Source organism: Porites lutea, chromosome 6 (assembly GCF_958299795.1).
Source record: "Porites lutea chromosome 6, jaPorLute2.1, whole genome shotgun sequence".
Taxonomy (NCBI): domain Eukaryota; kingdom Metazoa; phylum Cnidaria; class Anthozoa; order Scleractinia; family Poritidae; genus Porites; species Porites lutea.
Window position 1 is genome coordinate 35399842 of NC_133206.1, and position 19427 is coordinate 35419268.

At 38.5% G+C, this 19427-nt stretch overlaps 1 protein-coding gene across 1 annotated transcript; it reads right to left on the reverse strand.

Annotated features, from left to right (window-relative positions):
- Positions 1-358: 358 nt before the first annotated feature.
- LOC140941104 (uncharacterized) lies at positions 359-17850 on the reverse strand. Its single transcript, XM_073390067.1, has 24 exons — positions 17775-17850; positions 15921-15947; positions 15540-15692; positions 15353-15389; positions 13432-13558; positions 12794-12931; positions 12207-12379; positions 11675-11849; positions 11162-11353; positions 10795-11025; positions 10188-10226; positions 9716-9883; positions 9333-9482; positions 8430-8648; positions 6879-7118; positions 5493-5695; positions 4847-5040; positions 4218-4396; positions 3818-3979; positions 2811-2944; positions 2384-2526; positions 2036-2133; positions 1541-1715; positions 359-848 (listed from the first exon to the last, which is right to left on the reverse strand). The coding sequence occupies exons 1-24, from the start codon at positions 17821-17823 to the stop codon at positions 766-768; spliced, it is 3489 nt and encodes a 1162-aa protein (XP_073246168.1). The 5' UTR covers positions 17824-17850; the 3' UTR covers positions 359-765.
- Between the last annotated feature and the right edge of the window lie 1577 nt (positions 17851-19427).

Below are 19427 nucleotides of genomic sequence, written 5' to 3' on the forward strand. Positions count from 1 at the left end.
ATATTAGTAGAAAAAGTGGCGGGGGATAACACCACAGCAAATGATCAAAACTGAAGAAGATTTTAAAAACGGATTGCTACTGCGGTTTTTTCAAAAATGTTCAGTATGACCGTTTCTTAAGTTTCTCTCTTTTGCCTTTGCTTTAAATTACATTGGTTGGGATACATTGTTTGCCATGAACTGACTCCATTTTTTGGAATTAAAAGGCTTATTTCTTCACTAACGTCAATCAGAAATGCTACCATTGCGGTACGCAAAGAATTTCCCATTTCTTGCTTAATTCAAGGTGCTCCACGGGACGTAGTCAGGTGCAAGGACAGCCAAAAAGGCTTACTAACCCACCCATCTCACGAAACGCTTTTAAAAAAATCACTATTTATTTATTCTTGAACACACTGCATTTGCAACACATTCCCTAATAACTTTGTGCTTACAATAGTGAAGCCATAGAACTATTGTTGTATCAAAATATTACAAAATTGTACCTAACTGAGTTTTGTACAATCATAAATAGTCGTAAAATAATTCTCATTGAAAAAGCCCTATTGTGTTGGTGTTGAAAATATATTTTTGATCCCAAAATACCCTCTGCTTTTTTTTTTTCTTTTCCACTGTTTTTTAATCTGACCAAAGGGCCAAGTTATCAATATAAGTATTAGTGTGAGTCAATGAACCAAATCTTCTGCCTTTTGTGAAGTTAAAACCTGAATATAACCAGGTGTATATGAACGAGTGCGGAGTAAACATTTCATCAGGGTCTGAGTTTTAACGAAGCAGAACTCCAGCTGGAACTAACATCAGGCTAGCGAACGTGACAGTCACGTGACTAGAGACAGACGATGTATTTCCTACAAAAACCAACACAAGAAAAGTCAATTAGTTAAAACACGCCAACGGACGAATTCCACGCTGTTGATGGAATCCAAAATCGAACTCGAACCCCTGGGAAGAAGTTGAGCACAAAATGAAGTTTTGAGGCTCGTGAGCTATAAACTCACCACGTACACGAAAGATATGGCTAATTTGTCCAGATAATTCACCTCCTCTTCACGAAGCCGAATATCTGGATATCACGAACAATTGAAAACTGAATATCTTGAAAGCGATAAGCTAAAGAGCAACTAAAATTAAGGTTTACTCAAAGGTGTTTTGTTTCTTAATCAATTGATAGCGTTGGAATCGTGAGTTTCTATGGGGATTTCTGACGATGAAACAACGATCTTGTATGTTAAGCCATTCCGACGAAGTTTGACGTTAGTCGTGCGATGACGGTAGGAAAAATCTGCCTGAAGTGTGCTACATGTTTTTTATTTTTTAAAATTATTATTTTCTCGTTTCTGTCGTCTTCGTCGTGCTTGTTACAGCTCGTTAGTAACGTTAACCCGCCTGTAAACATTTTTTGATATGTGACGATTTTGTTGAAAACCGACAATTTTATGGATAATTTGCGACGAAAACGACGTCCGTAGGAACCAATAGAGCGGCTCAAATTTATGTAATAAACGCGAAGTGTCATAAAAGGAGTGGAAAGCAAACGAACCTGAGGAGTCGCCATCATCATCATCTGGGCCCCATGGGTCTTGTTCATCAGGGTCTCTTTCTATCACACTTTTGATGGCCTCTTGTTGCGCTACTGAGAGGCTGTCTCTCTTGGCAGAGCTGATAGCCTGCACTTGAGGGGTCAACATAGCTTTATACTGATCAACAGAAAACGCCTAGAGACGAAACACAATAATATAGCCTGATGGTCATGCCAGTCAATAACAGTGGCCTACTTTTTTAAAAAACAGACGATTGTGCAATGCAAGGAGTGTTAATTGCAGATCAACTCTCAGGTGCCATCTTGATCTGTAAATGGGTCTTATCTCCAAACAAAGACCTCGCGCTGAGTCTGGGTAGGGAAAATAAGGGGACTGCCCGCGTGTTTTAGCATGTTACAACAATACTTATTTAATTCATCCCACAATCTCAAATACCAAGTCAAGCAAGAGACTGCAGTCATGCTTTGTTCTTTTTCTTCACATAAAACACTCACCTGTAGCTGAGAGACGCTCATATCTTCAAATACCACCGGAGGGATTGCGTCGACAACTTTAGCTTTTAGTTTTGATACATCGCTAATGGACAGGGCCTCTGTGTAAAAAAAAAAAACAAGACGTTGAAAAGATGACTCAAAACAACTGCCTCAAAAAATAGTAGGACAAGCCTGCCTGCTAGTGCAATGATAGGAAACTAGTACCAAGAAAGCAAGCCACGCAAAACTTAATACGAATACTCAGAGATAAAATTCCACTCTTACGTCAAAGAGGAAACTACTTTTTCATTTTTTTGGCAGGAATTGGCCTCAACTGAAGATCAATCATCAGGCACATAAATAACTTACTTAGTACTTTTCCCAGCTCACTAACTTGGTCCTTATCCCAGTCATTCGCACTCTGTGACCACACGATTTTAGCTTTGTCAATAATCGCTATTAACTGCTCCATCGACCAGCCATCGATTTCACTCAGATGTTTAATCGCGAGTCTGTGAAACATAACATGCATTATTACTGAATTGATGTTTTTGCTCCCTTAAAAACAGTCAGTAGCGTGAGAAAATAAATAAATTAACCGCCCATTAACGCAACCTCTTTATATAATCTTCACCTTTCCTAGTTTGGAACCTCATCGAGCCTTAACAATTAAAATCACCTAAAACAACTTAATGGAATGAAACTGACGGCAATGAAGCACTGCTACTTAAGTATTTAAAATAGTGTAAAGGAAAGGACTCCAATTTTGAATCTTTATCCTAAAAAACCATTGTACCTGAAAGCCTTTTGTGGAATTTTAGCGATGTCCTCCTTGGTCAAACTGACAGCCAACTGTCCCAGACTCATGTATACATCATCATCCTTCACCTGCTTCAGGAATTCCCGAACTTTCGGTTTAAGACGTTCCAGCTGAAGGAAACAAAATTGAGAAATAAGTATATCAGCAAAAAGAAAACGACTTGTTCTCAGCATATCCTGGGAAGGACAAGCCAAATGGGAAATGATAACAACATTTAAGTTTTTTTTTTTTTTTTCCGACACCACTAGTACATCAGGTTAGGGAAACTGCATTGAATGGAAGGGAACCGTGTTTTGGGGTCCGTTTCTATGGAGATAACCAGTCTCGGTTTGAAGGGTCACCCACCCAGTCGAGTCCAGCCTCGTACCCAGGCCTGTTCGCGCTATCCGAGTGACCAGAGGAGGCTTGGAACCGAGCGCGAATTTTCCCGACAGGCTTGACAGGTGACGTCACATCCGAAATCGCCGAGGACGACTGGGAACGAGGCTGAGTCGACTCCATTTTAGCGTGCATTCATATGAGGAAAAAAGTTGACCCCTTTACCCGAGCCAACAGCGCTCACGCATGCGCTGGTTGTCTTGCCTTGACGGAGTTGTCTCGGCTGGGCGAGCCAAAGTGTATCTATGGAGAAAGGTTGGTCCGACTAGAAGGGTGACCCGCCTCTAGTATAGCCAACTTTTTGTTTGTCATGTAAACAGTTCGCCATATTTTGTCAGGAAATGATAAAAAGTTTGCTAACCCAGCTGGATAGCTTGTGTAGGAGGGTGGGTGACTCTTCTACTCGGGACAACTTTTCTCCATATAAACGTGGCCTTGGTCTCTGCCCTTCGTTGTATGCAATTGGCTTTAAATACTTCGAGAATAAGAATTCCGTACGAGTGGCCTATACACTATTAGTAAATAGAAGGCTTCACCAAACTTCTCTAAGCGTTACTTAAAAAGGAAATTCGCACAAGAAAAACTTAACAGCAGATATATCGCACCTGATCTTTACTCCACTCATTCCATTTTCCCAGCGCAGCAATGATATCAATGTTGTCCAGGTTCAATTTTTCCAAGTCATCAGGAGAAAGACCCAGTACTACACGACCAATGCTCTTCGCCATTTGAGCAGTGAGTTTCGAGATGTCTCCGTTTGTTAAGTGCTACCAAAAAAAAAGAAAACAACGTAAATTTTATTTTTATGCATGCTTTCTTCAATGACAACTATGTTTAGAATATTTTATATTGATTTTAAAGAACAATAACTAAAATAGCCCTTGTGGCAGGCATTCGCAATGGGAGGAAAGGGATAAAAAGCGGCGCGCTATTTTCTTCATTCCCCTTCGTATACCCGCCATAGAGGCTGAAACTACGAAGGTAATGTAAATTTCCACTTCTTACTTCTTTCACTTTCCTTGCCAAGGCTTCCAGCGTTTCCATGTCAACATCAAAATATTGTCCCCAGTCTCCCACAGCCTGTTCAAATGCTTCTTTGCTAAGCTTCTCTATGTCACCTAGATCCAGTCCCTTCACCAATGATCCCAGCTGACGTAATTTCTCCCCGGCCCATTTACCCACATCTGCAACGAGAGGTTTGCAGTGAGAAATGGTCAGTTGCTAAAAGGTTTAGAAAATTCACTTCACCTTCACCGGGTGGAAAAAGAGAAGTTTTGTTAAGAGGCAAAAACGTTCCATTGGGTGTATATGTTGTGGTTCAATTTTGTCCTTAGTTTAAATTCTATTTTCCTTGTTTTGGGGTATGGTAATATATGATAATGAGTTTAAAACAAAGAAAAATAAAATTTAAACTAAGGATAAAATTGAACCACAACATATACACTACTTCTTAAGATTCAAATACCGTTTTTTTCTTTAGCTTCAGAGAACAGTAAAAAATTGCAGGTAATTAAGAAAAAAGCTAAAAAAAAAATAACCTGCACAAGGAGTATTTGGATTTTACGGGGCATGTGTTAACGTAGTTGATTATGGAGCTTTAAAAAGTGAAAAAAGAAAACTAAGCCAGTTCTCACCAGATTGTTGCCACTTCTTCTTAGCTGCTTTAATAAGTGCCTGGGCTTGAGATTTGCTGAAGTTAAATGTGCCCAGTTCATCCAACATTTCTTCAAGAGAGTCCAGATTGATACGTTCAAGATCACTCGGATCCAGGCCCAATGCAGCTGGGCCAAGATCGCGCCACTGGTCACCAATCCACTCGGCGACATCACTATAAAGAGACAAAGTAGACTTTTACAATAGATCTCTTGACTTTAACTATAAGCATTCTTGTTCTTAATGTAACCTTCTGACAAAAATTCGCCACAATGAGCGTAGTTGAGGTTGGCAAGATGTTCTCATGACATCAGTGTTTTCCAGAAAATTGTTCAAAAACCTCCCTCCTGTGGTAAGGGTTAGGCAGCCATAATTTTTCAAACAATATTTATCAGCGATTATCAACCAACTCTTGTGGCTACTATTTAAAGCAGACTATACAATAAGAAACCGGCCTGTTTACTCTATCAGCTATTAACAGTGAATAGAGCGACTTGTCGTAATCAGGAAAGCTAACTGTAGGAATAAGTCATGACCTTGGAAGCATTGTTCCTTACAACACAATTAAATGAACAATTACAGATTCTCCCGATTCAGTATCACTAAGCGGCAATTCATTTTACCAACCTCTTATCAAAATGTTGCTTTGCCAGCTTAGCTATCTCTTTAAGCTTCTTCATGTCATAACCTTTGGCTCGAGCAATATTGTAAAGGTTGTCAACAAATGCTTCTTTACTTATTTTACGAAGTGTTTTTCTGCTCAGTCCTGCCACTAAAGAACCAAGATCCTCAATGTGTTTGGAGTCCAGGACATCAACGCCAGTTTGATTCTAAAGCAGAAAGGAGGGTCATTCTTTATTAAACCGCAAACAGGATCAAAGTTTATTATAGCAATGTCGCTAGAGTTAAACATGCGCACCAAGACAGGGTTAGTACCTTTAATCAGGGCTAAGATATTGGTGGACAATGGTATTTATGAAAAATTATCTGTCCAGAGGATAACATAATAGATCGTTTTCAGTCACGTGGTCAGCAGCTTTGCAAATAGTCCAGTTTCGAGTTCGCTATGACCGCTGAATTAAAGAAGTGAAAACGCATTTTTTACAGGCTTGGCCTCAATCTGAAGTTATATATTCACAAATTCCAACGAGAAAAAGACCTGTTTATTACTATGTCTATTGTGTTTAGTCAAATTTCGAACACTTACTTGCCGGAATTTCTGAATATTTCACTTTACGTCGAGGCTAACCCTGTATGAATGCGTCGTTAATGCTTGTATTCAGCGGTAATTTTTGATTCGAAACCGGACTATTGCTTGGAATAAAAGAAAGTTGTAACATGTGAAAAGAGTTCAATTCCCACGGGATGACGTCATGTGAAAACGATCTATTGGTTTCCCTAATACGCGTCTACTCAGGAAAGGCTATCCGTTTTAGAACTGGGGCTGAAGCAATAATGTTATCTATGACGTATTGTAAAATCACATACAATACAAACTGCTAAAAAGTTGAACACGGTCCAGTCCTCGTCTTTTGCTATTACACAGAGTAATGTTACACATGGACAAGCGTAAGCATATTCTCCATACTGCTCTTCGTACATTTCCTATAGTGTATAATGAGCTTTTGTGTAATAATCAAGACATTTTCTGTTTGGTAAGCGGCGTTTCATTAATTCACATAACCTCTTCTCAAAAGTTATCTGTAATACAGCAGTAAATGAAAAACACGGAGAATATAGATGGTCATTACTATACGCTGCTGTGGAGACAAGAGGGAACTGGAACCGAAATGCATTCCGCAATGGTTTCTGGGAACGTTACTGCACGGGAGGCGTCAGTCAGTTGTTGGCCATTTTTTTCCCCTGTTTCTAGAAACAGTCCCAGAAGCCTTTGCGAAGTTAACTCGGTCCAGCTTCCTTCTCGGTTCTAAAGTGGCGAATTGGGCCGTGGTTGGCCGTGGGCAGTGTTAATGCCGAAAAGTAAGCATGATTTGGGAAACTGTCTAAATTTACCTTGAAGAGTTCCACTGCCAAATAAGCCCTGGCTTTGAGTTTGTCCTCCGGCAATCCAGTTTGTTCTCCCAGCCGACGGATAGCAGTCAGCAAGATCTTCTCAGGTAGCTTTTTCAGCTCATCTTGTGCAAGACCTTGTAAAAAGGTCCCGAGAGAATTGATATTGATTTCGGTGAAATTGGAGAAATCAAGGTTCTCCATTTCCCAGTACTCTCGCAGCCTCATTAGTACCATAACAATCTAAGATCAACGAAATAAGACAGGTGAAATTAATTTGTCACTCTTGGTGACTTACAAACTTTAATGCATAGCTATCCTATTATATGGCTTCTTGAGTCTGTGCATAAAACCATTAAGTTCCATCCGTTTAAGAGGTACCTGGCAGCAGTTTCCTGCCGTGTGGTACTTCATTTTCACCGGACTCTAAAAAGGTTTTTTGAGGGAGCTTAAGCAGACAGGTTTTTGAGCGAAGCACATCAACCGCAAGTGGACTTTCTTCATTCTTGGGCAGTGTTTTCGCCTGAACTTTCGGGTAAATCGTCTCCATAAGAATCTCCATAAGAGTAGAGACACTTAGCAATACAAATTTGGTAGCATCAAGGCCTATTAACAGCGGAAAAGCCTCATTTCCGGTTGACGTGCGTTGTTCAAAGACGCCTTTGCTTAAGGTCCCCATTAGATATGTCAGTGGTCGGCAGCATCGCAAAGGCTGGGAGAGTAAAATCAGAATCATCTCCATAGGTTAAAGGTTAAATTTCCCGTCCGGGTGGGGTGTGAGTGTTTTGCCGTTTTTAGTCCTGACACTTCTAAATGAAGCATACATGATGTAAAAAAAAACAAAACGTTAAAAAAGTACTGGAAACTAGTTTCTAAAAATGAGAAAGATGGCAGCCGAGTCGTGGAGAAATTTTTGTTGGCTTTCCAAGACGTTTTCTGGAAATTTTCTTCGCGCTGTCTACCCCACACGGGTTAAGGTCAAATTCAAAGGAAAACAAAAAAAAAAAGTTTTTATCGTATTCCTTGGTTTAAAAGACTTTGGTGGTTTTTAAGGCAGACGAGAGATGCCACGATTTCAGCAAACTTTGGTTTTAATCTTTCCATGAAAGTCTACGCACGTGAAAATCCATACAAAAATGGCGAGTTTTTGGTTGGTTTTTGGCGCGAAAAACCCAGTGAAAACCGATGAGCTGGCATATCGAAGGTAAGATCTAGAATTTGGTGTTTCTTGATATTTATATTCGGTGGTACCCGTTGAGAATAGGCCATTTGCACGATGGCGTCTTTTTACTACTACGACCAGAATTCTTTTCGTTTTTCCTTTCATATTTAAATTTAAAAATCCCAGTGAGCTTAAAATAATAAAAGCTCTAATTTGCACAAGAAAGCAAAACCCTGAAGGCATTTTGGTCTTAGTAGAAAGCGTGGCTCAAATGCGGCTCTAGCCTGCTAAATTCCCGGATGTGACCGGTCATTCTACGCAAACTGTTCGCTGATAGTGCCGCAGACCCTCACAGATCACAGATCACATAGAAAACAGACTTTTTCATATACCTGTCCTCGGTTCCAGTCTTTTTCACGTCCCAGCACATCGATAACGTCTTCAATACCCCGGATGGGTAGGTCACGTAACTCTTCTTTAGCAATACCTAACACAATGTGACCGAGTTTCTTCATGTTCAAAAATCCCCAGTTTGGAGTGTCGGTTTCATCTGCATCAGTAGCATTGAAGTCACCCCACTTTGCACTGATCTTTTTGGCGAGAGTCAAGACCTGAAAACAGGAAAACAAGAAAATTTTTCTATTACAAAATTGAGTCACTCTTTATAGAAAAAAAGTGGAAGAGAGGAAGACAGAGAAAGAAGCGAACGGCATTCACTCAACCTCTCCCTACCAGCGCCCCAACCCCTCACCCCCCTTCCCGTTTTTTTCCTGTTCGCTCACTTTTTTTCGCGCCATCCCCACTATCTTAACGCCTGGAATGGGAAGAATATTGCGTGATGACCCTCAACTAGCGTCTTCGAAGGAGGCTAACGTTCACACAGTCGTGTAGATAAATATTAGGGACTTTAAGATCCAACGACGCGGATGACAACGAGAACGTTAAAAAAACAATAGGTTTAATTAGCAAAACAACAACTTCGCACGTGCATCACACTTTTTTGTACATTTCTTTCCCCTTTTTGCATGATTAAGACGTGAAAATGCCTAATTTCGCGTTTTATGGAGGACGTAAACAAGCAACGACGACATTTTATTCCTCTTTCTGAGCTTGAATATGACCCCTTGAAATTCAGCTTCAGGAGGGTTCGCCTACAATTGACAAAGTAAGCATGGTAAGTGAGTAAGAATAATCACTATAAGGGCTGAAAGAACGCAAATTCACTTTTTAAACGACGTTGTTGTCGCCGTCGCGTCGTTGGATCTTAAAGTCTCTCTTAAGAATGTACGACGTACCTGTGTTTTATCCCAGGGAATCAGGCCCAGTTTATCCAGGTTAGCGATAACAATATCCACGTTTTCAGCATCAATTTCGCCACGACTCAGAGCCACAGCAAATTCTCCAAGCTGTGCAATACTTTTACCAACAGTAGGATCCTCCTCATACTGCAATACAGTGGCGGCAAATTGTAATTTAATCACGGCAACGAAATCCTTGTATGCGTTGATACATGTGGACTCCAGTAGTTATTATCAACGTATATTTAAAACTAATCAAATAAACAATTACAAACGCAGTATTATTAATGATTAATAATTATAAAAAGCAACCAAAGGCAATAATTATAGGAGAGGTGATGCGTGCAGGCAGGCTATAGACAGGATGCTCAGTCAGTTACCTTTTTTATAAATTGTCGCATAACAGGCATAGCAACGTCTTTAACAACCTTCATTTCTGGAAAAGCGGCAAATACAACAGCTTGAGTCATTTTTCCAACATCAGAAGACAAGAAACCGTCAATAGCTTTTCCAAGTGCTATCACATCTTCCTTCTTCAGTTGGGACAGCTGTGAATTGAACACACGAATAAGATATGTTTGTGATCCTCTGGTGACCTAGGCGGTTTGAAGAAGATCTTTTTCGGGCGGGAGGACATGGAAATAATAAAATATCTAATTAACTTCGATTTCAAAAGTCGCCAGAGAACATCTTTAAATCACAAATAAAATCACACACTGATTTTCTGTAAACTCAACGCTGCGTTTGCGAAAATGTCAAATCAGACAGCAAATAAGCTTTGATGAAGATAATACAAAGGATGTTAACATCATGTAATGAGCGTCTTTAAGCATAGTAAGGACAGTCACTTACGTCTACAGACTTTTTCAGTTTTTCCACTAATTCTTGTGCCTAATGAACAAAAGAGCAAAAGATATGAACCCCATGTCCAATCACGAAAAAAAAGATCATTTACAAAGCAGTAGAGGAAAAGGCATACCCCCGGTACTAATTGACCCGCAAAAATTTGATGTAATTACCTTTAATATGATAAAACACCCAGCCGGCAAGTCATTTTATATATGACATATCTACAAAGGGGTGCAATAATATGAAGTAACTGGTAGCTAGAACTTTCATAAAGAAAAAGTCTCCTTCGAATCTGATTAAAAAGATACATATTCATAAATTTTCTCTCACATTTCTCTTCCGGAAGTAAACTAACCCCGCATAACAAGCGTTGGTCAAGAAGAATCTGACATAGGAATCTTGAAGATTTTCTAAGAAAACTGCTTCCACCCTTTTGGCTCGTTGGCTTGTTAGGCAATTTTTACGTTAAAACAACTCCTTAATTTTGATTTTTATCACCATAGCTGTGGTGTAATAATCACAATCATGCAGTTTCTCTTTGAATGTTTTCATTACGTATGTCTTCTTGAATTCTATAGTGCGTGATATCAGACCAACCGCCCCGTTTTACCTGGTCAATCTTAAAATCAACGTCCTTCAAAAACTGCAATGAATCCTTGATCACTTGATCTCCAATCTGTTTAAGCTCAGATGGCAGAAGTCCACCAACAATATTTCCAAGTTCCTTAATATCATCTTTGGTCCACTTGTCTGGGGAACCAATAATTTCCTTTGCTTTCGTTGCTAACACCCTCAATTGTCCTTCCTTTAACTTCACCTTGCCAAGAACGCTTTTAATAGCCTGTAAGTATGATACACAAATCAGACAAAGATATCTTTCTCCAAGCTTCACTTAAAAAAGTTGGTAATTCCCAGCAAGTTGAGAGATTGTTGCCTGATAGAGATCCTAGGAGATAAAATTTAAATAAACCCTGCACCTGGAACTGCTCTTTTGACAAGAATTTTAAATCCTCCACATTTAAGTCCTTCAGTAATTTTCCAAGTTTCTGTAACTGAGGAGCACTCCAGCTCTTGATTTGTCCCCACTGTTCTTTTAGCTTGGCTATGATTACTTTGGCTTGAGAAAAGGAGAAATCATTTTTCACCACTACATCTATGGCTTTGCTCACCTGTCAAAGTAAAACAATTTAGACATTCAATATTGACCCTTCTTGATATGGGCACAAAAGGAACAGGGAGTCTAATATAGTGAGGATATAGTGATGATTATTACCACGGTTATTCTCCGATGACTCCATACAATTGCTTCAAAATAATTTCACTTCCAGTGAAACGTTTTGATGTATGACATTATGAGACGACGCCAGCTTCAACCATCTTTTGAGGCCAAATAACACAATCATTCCAAGAAATTAAAACGGTAAGTCAGTTTTGTTCATCCTCAAAAACATTATGTACAATATAATATTTTAAAAACTCTGAATACTTACAACATCAGATGCAAGCTTTAAAATGTCCCTTACGGGTAGAGCCTCCAAAAGATTGCAAAGGCCACCCAGTATTTTCTCATCCCACTCAGCCACATCTCCATAAAACTTTTTAGCAGGAATCATCAATGCATTCTTCTGGTCTCGATCAAAATTTGCCATACAAAGATAACTAACTCTAAAAAATTAAATGTCAGTAAAAATTAATGGGAGTCGCAACAATGCAAACATTCATATAATCCCACAATAAAATATTTCTGGGGTTCATCTACCTCTTTTTAATTAAGCTAAACAACTACTTGGTTAAAAGGAAATGGAAACCTTAATTTCTTCAGTCAAACAATCATTTGACCCTTTGTGTCATATTTCACAGACAATAATAAACTTGACAATACATTAATATGAAATTTAGCATGTCAGAACAAGTAAATGGTCATCAACAACAAAACAGGCACACAACTTGTTGATACTGGTCTTGTAATCCTTGGATTGTTAGATTTTTGCCTAACACATAACGGCAAGCTGTTAAAATTACCCTTGGTCAAAGACATCTCGAGCCAATTCTGCCAGTTCATTCGCATCAAGCCCAACAAGTAACTGTTTCATGCTCTCCAGTGCTTTGACTGACCACTGATCAATGCTACGGCCAAATTTACGATAGGCAGCTTGGGTGAAGGCTGCCATCTGCTCACGATCCCAGTTCTTGCTCTGAAAAAAAAAGAACAAAGTAAAAGGAGATTGTAAAAAACTTGTACCACAGAAGTCAAATAAGATACTGATATCTATACATCCTATTTGTTTTAGAATAGAATAGAATAGAATAGAAAACATTATTAATGTGTTGGAGCCATATAGCTTGGGAACAACCCCATACTAATTTGGGGACACAATTTATAATTAAATAATTGGAATTACCTATACAATATAAAAGTAAAAATATCTAAACTGTGCATAATATATTATACTCTGATGATAATCTAAAATAACTGAGAGAGAATTGTATTATTACAACAATAAAAATCTACAAATTTATTAAAATTTATTAAATTGACATTGACAGACACGAATGGCCACACCTGACAGTTTAAGGAAGCAAAATCAAAAACTACAATTTTTACTTACAGCAAGTTTATCCACATTGGCAAAAAAGGAATCTAGGTTCATGTGCATAATAAGCTTCTTTAAATTTTGTGATGTGAACTTTGTGAGGCGGTCAATTATTCCACTAAACTGACTGCTTGTCATGCCACTTAAACTATCCTGTGAAACAGATAAAACACAACAAGGAAAATAATCAATCTATTTATTAACAAAACTGATACAAATAATATAGGTGGCATCTTGATATGTGGCCTGCCTTGCAGACGTAGTTTAAGCTTGGTTAGTAACGTCTTGGAAGCAGCACCAATACCCATGTTCTGGGGCCCTGACAAACTCAATGAATTACCAGAAGTGCATTTCAAATTTCCTTTCATCCAGGTTGGCAATTTGACAATAGTTTCTTTAACAGGCCAACCATTGCACATGCTCAAATCCTAGCACACAGGTGAGGGCCTAGAACAAGGATTTCGGTGCTGTTTTGCAGATGGACTTAACCAGAGTTTAGCTTTGTCTGTGGCGAAGGCTACTTAATACTAGGAATTGACACATAATTTAAGTTAATTTACAACAGCAATAATGATCTTCTTTACTACTCTCTGGTATGCTAATGATAAAGTAATGTCATTTTACAGTTTAATATTGCCAAGATGCAAATGTACCTGTAAAGAAGAGAGCACATCTTGTGGTACACTTAACAGTTCGCTGACAGTTGCTTGAACAAATTTCTTGGCATCTGACAACTTTTCCTTCAGGCTATCAGATAGCTTATCAAAGGCACTCTTTATGCTGCACAAGACAATAAGGGGTGGTTAAAGAAACGTGCTGCTTTTCCCTGGGGGGAGGGGGACTCCCATATAAAAGTGATGGGGATGTTCATCGGAAAATTAAAATTAAACCCCCTAAGGAAGACCAATGTGGGTGTGGCTCAAACTTAAACTGACTCCTAAAGGAGATTTCTACATGGTCAGTATCACAGCATTTTTAGCCCTAAACAATACCTGAATGGGAAAATATGGTGACTATCAGTCCCAAACACCCTAAGTGAGACCAAACTTTGCAAATTATTTATCCAAAGCGAGACACTGAGTATCACTTTTATATGGGAGTACCCTCCTCCTCCCCCCCGCCCCACCGACCCAAGACTTTTTCACATAGAAACAAACATTATCAGAGAACATCATGTGACATGGAACAAAATCCTGCCATACTTTACATATTAGGTGAACATATACTAACTGAGTAACTTAAATACAAGAAACTATTTATTGTAACTATATTACAACTGTTATTCAAACTGCACATACATTAGTTGGTGATATGCATGGCAGATTAATCTCTCTCAATTCTTTCTTTTCCCTTCTTATCAATCATGAGGAAATAGGAGTAGGGCAGGATTCTTTTGTGGAAAATTATTACTTTTGAGAACTCACGAAATTAAGTTTTCGTCATAGGGTATTACATTCTTCAACATAACATAAGAGTCTGTCTATTCTAAATATCTTTTACCCTCATGTATATGCGCATTGCAAGTAGTACTGGAAAGAAATTAACTAAATATCATTTATTTGTATTGACCTAAATTTTATATTAACTTAATTAATGCACATGTAATGTCAAGCTATAACAGTTACAGTAAAATGTCCATAAGGCTAAGAACATGGGTCTTAAGAATCTGTTATTAAGGCTATAATCATAACTATAACAAAATTCTCAAATCTGATTGGTTCTCAACTGCCCTGATTTCAGCCTTAATAGGACAGTACGCGTCATGCCTGAGTAATTGGACAGTACGCGCCATCACGCGCGCGCTTAAATGGCTTTTTTTTTCATTGCTAGCGAAAAAATCTTGGAATTTCTTGTATTTTGATTTAAAAAAAGCCCTATATATCACAAATTTTGTTAAAGTTATGATTAATTGGTAACAGAACTTCGTGTCGTCCAATTCGGTCTGTAATCATACTCGTGATTAAACAAATCGGACTCCTGCTACGCGGTCGTCCGATTTTGTTAATCACTCGTATGATTACAGACCGAATTGGACTCCACTCAGTCCTGTTACCATTACAAATTTGCCAGTTAAAGCCCCCTCTATAATACAAGAACCTGTTTGAAATAGGTTCTTATTTTCTATTATCTATGAAAAATTCTGCACACTTGGGCATATATTAGATCAGGTCATTTAGAATCCTCTTTGGAGACATAGTGCCTTATCACTCCAACTGCAATGTAATACCAATATTTAAATCAAATAAAATTGTTACTGATACAATTACAAATTACATACAGTTCTTCTTTTTATGTTCATTTTTACACTTATTTGGTATGCAGATTTTATAAGAGGAATAAGCTGAACCATAAAATCCTCTTAGCCAGATTGTATTTTTTTCTTCAGAAAATAAGAACCTATTTAAGAACCTAAATAGCCTATATTTGTGCTACCTACCATTTATATAACAACTTGTTTAGACTTGGAAAAATCCAGGTTTAGTTAGTAGCAGGGTTTTACTGTATAAACACCATATATACTTTTCACAGCAACATATCATAGATTATAGTTATCATCTTAAAATTTGTACTTACGACTGTGTGAGTTCTTGGCCAAACAACTTGACATAGTCTAATAAAAATATTTTTAAAAACTTAGAGCGTTGATCTTAGAGCAAAAAAAATTACATGAACAATGACGATCAGTACATCAACACAAAAATTTCAGTGTACTCTAAGAAAAGCAATCAGCTCATAATACTGGCATGCAGTAAGTACTTACTGATTTTATTATTAACTTTACATGTTGCCACTTTTGCGAAGTATTTGTGGGTACACTTCCATCTTGCTATTGTCCAAAATGGCTGACTGCCAACTCCACAAAGAAAATGACATTCTGATGGAATGTTCAACTGAGTACAGCAGTTAGGCATATCTATCAGCAAATAATATTAATTAAAATGTGTCCAAGTTGGCAAAAGCATTTACAATTGTATGGCAGTGTTTGTGGTGCTTTAAAGCAATGAAATAATGATAAAAAAAATTATTATTAGATTTGATTTTTGTGATATCCAAAACAATCAAGGTCAGGGAGAGTGCAGATATCATAAAAACTATGTCTTGTGATTTGTAATATGTAAAAATTGTACTGGCCAGGACCTACCTCCAACTGTTGTGGGGCTCAACAGAACTAAAAGTGAAAAACAGATAGAAATTAACCCTTTAAGCCCCAATATCCACATACAAATTCTCCCAACTGATCTCTACACATTTCCTTTACGAATTAGTTAAGAGAAATAATATAATACATATTATTGATAAAAGATCAAAGTATTTTCTCTTAGGTGATCATTTTATTAATTCTCATATCCTAATCTCAAGACAATGTATGGATATCATTAGGAGAAATTTGCTGTTGGTCACTATTGGGACTTAAAGGGTTAAAGATCAGCATTAAAATACCCAAAACAAACAAGCTAGGTCTAAAACCTTAATCAATCCTAAGTCTATAACAATGACCATGCACTCACCACGAACTCTGAAAGAATTGTTGAAATATTTTATTTATCTCCACCTAGTGACACTGTGCAATTATAATACATGACGTTTTGCCAAATTATGGTATAAATAAATTTGCAGAGGTCAAAAGTAACCAAAAATATTACACATGCTGCCCTTAAGATGGTAGTATGTTTATCGTATCATAAAAATTCTCCCAAATTCTGCTGTAAACTATAACGTCATGGAGGTACAAGATTGTTGTTGCATAATTCACAAAATCACCCCTGGATGACAGAGAAAGCCATCAATATTTTTTTATTCTCATTCTGATATCAATTGTGAGTTGATTGGAAGCGAATTTTAATCCCCTTTGCTTTTTTGTTGTTACAGAAATAATTTTACCTGCGATTGTACCATTAATGGAGGTTATCATACAGGAAGTGAACACCCTAGTTACCAGGTCCCTACAAGGGTACACTCCAAATTTTAATTATTAAGAATTTGGATATTTCTCAGTGACATCATATTTTTCTACACCCTACGAACACGTACTTCCCTACTGGGATAAACTGATAGAAATTCACATTTTCTTCATATCCACATTCCCTCCTGGATTACACATTCACATTGTACACATTCAAAGTACAACAGTGAGCTGTGGGACCTTTACTGGTGTCCACTTTTTAAAATGTTTAAAGGTGTCTGCTTAAGGTTCATTTTACAGAAAACATGACAAGAAACATTTGAAACAAACTGGATCATTTGCCCAAACACTCAATACTGAGTGGCTATTGTAGGTTTAAAACAAAATAAATGGTAATTAAGCTCCATTATGAAATTAAGTGAATTTTCATTTGTGGCTTTCAAATTTAATGCTTTCTTCTTTATCAAAGTCTATATCACATTAAGTTAGAATATTCTGGTAAGACTATGTTAAGTCTTAATTAATAAACTACAACAAACAGTTTTATGTTCCATTCAAATAATAAGCTCCAGGTTTACGGTTTATCAGACTGAACATACACCTCTAGAGTCCAGCTATTAGGGAGCTTAAGCAGCGACGTTTTTGAGCGACGCACGTCAACCGGAAATGGACGTTTTGCACTCTTGAGCCGTGATTTTGAACAAATGTTTGGGCAGATTGTCTCTATAAGAATGAAGACACTTGGCAATATAAATACGGTAGCGTCAAGGCTTATTAAAAGAGCAAAAGGCTCACTTCCGGTTGACGTGCGTCGCTCAAAAACGTCGCTGCCAGAACCATGGCGCGGCTGATCAAAAAGATTTTTTAAAACAAATAGCATCCAGCATCTCAAGAGTACCTATTTACATCTAATAAAATTCTTCTTGCAGATGTTTTCATACAAGAAGTAGGGGCTTTGATCGTGAACACTTCCACTAAAATAAAGGAATATTCCGATTATTCCAGAATAGTCGAAGGTTTAGGACGCTAATGCAGTTAGTGCGCCTTAAAACATACTAAGACATGGAATTATAATCTAAAAAGTGACCTTACCAATAATCAAAGCACTTGAAACAAGCGTGATCAGCTTCTCAAAGTTCATCCTGACTGGGAAATCTGCAAAATGTGCCCTCCGAAAAGCGTCTTTGTTGCACAATTCAGATGACTGTGTTATTGTCCGGTGAAGGGGCAGAGCTGATCGGGCACTCTTAACCAAATTAGGAAATGGGTCATGTCAAGAGATTGCGAAAGATGGGGATGGGAAGAGCTTGGCCCGGGGGGGGGTACTCCCATACATTACCTATACGGGTATGTGCCGCCCAAAGGGGTCGCGATTTTGAAGCTCCTGATTTAGAACGGGGTATCCATTTCAGAGGCGTTTTCTAGAACGGGGTATAATATTTCGAAGGCACGAAAGCTCCACTTTTGCAAGCAGCCATTTGAAAGTATTCAAGGACAGATTGCTTTTAAAAATACGGTTCAAGCAAACCGTTGTACGGAGTATAGAAAATTGGCCCATTTCCAGAACGGGGTATCAGTTTTAGGGCGAATTCTAGAACGGGGTATAAAAAATTGGCCCATTTCTAGAACGGGGTATCAATTTTAGGGGAAATTTTTTCTAGAACGGGGTGCCAATTTGGAGTCCCGGGCGGCACATACCCACCCAAAAAATACCCAAGTGCCCCCCCCGGGGAGCTTGGTCTGTTTGACAAAGATCGTGTGAGTTTCTTTCTTTTTGTAATATTTTGTTCTGACACGTTTACGACAAAGGTTGTCTTCACATTGGCTGTGGAGTAACTTTGAAATGAAAAATAAGAGATTTGCTCGCAGTCTATCTTTGTCACGCAACGTTACACCGATACCCAGACAGGACAGCTGAGTAGTACTTGGTGTAAGACTGCCCAAAATGTCCCGAGCCACTGCCCACTACTGTTAGTGCTGCAGTAGCTAGTAGTAGTAGCTGTAGTAGCTGTAGTACCTGTAGTACCTGTAGTACCTGTAGTACCTGTAGTAGGTGTAGTACCTGTAGCACCTGTAGTACCTGTAGTAGCTGTAGTAGGTGTAGTAGGTGTAGTGCCTGTAGCAGGTGTAGTACCTGTAGCAGCTGTAGTAGCTGTAGTAGCTGTAATAGCTGTAGTACCTGTAGTAGCTGTAGTACCTGTAGTACCTGTAGTAGCTGTAGTACCTGTAGTAGGCTGTGGTACCTGTAGTACCTGTAGTAGCCGGTAGTACCTGTAGTAGCTGTAGTAGCTGTAGTAACTGTAGTAGCTGTAGTACCTGTAGTATCTGTAGTATCTGTAGCATCGGTACTATCTGTAGTATCTGTAGTAGGTGTAGTACCTGTAGTATCTGTAGTATCTGTAGCATCTGTAGTATCTGTAGTAGGTGTAGTACGTGTAGTACGTGTAGTAGCTGTAGTACCTGTAGTAGGTGTAGTACCTGTAGTACATGTAGTATCTGTAGTGTCTTTAGTAGGTGTAGTAGCTGTAGTATCTGTAGTACGTGTAGTGTCTGTAGTAGCTGTAGTAGCTGTAGTAGGTGAAGTGTCTGTAGTAGGTGTAGTACCTGTAGCAGGTGTAGTACCTGTAGTGCCTGTAGTATCTGTAGTAGCTGTAGGTGTAGTACCTGTAGCAGGTGTAGTACCTGTAGTGCCTGTAGTATCTGTAGTATCTGTAGTAGGTGTAGTACCTGTAGTAGATGTAGTAT

Excerpts from the sequence above, each read along its gene's own strand:
- LOC140941104 (XM_073390067.1), bottom strand. The coding sequence starts at position 17,823 with ATGAACTTTGAGAAGCTGATCACGCTTGTTTCAAGTGCTTTGATTATT. Across the intron at positions 10,227-10,794 it reads TTGATTTTAAGATTGACCAG|GCACAAGAATTAGTGGAAAA; the intron begins GTAAAACGGGGC and ends TTTGTTCATTAG. Across the intron at positions 9,483-9,715 it reads TGCGACAATTTATAAAAAAG|TATGAGGAGGATCCTACTGT; the intron begins GTAACTGACTGA and ends ACTGTATTGCAG.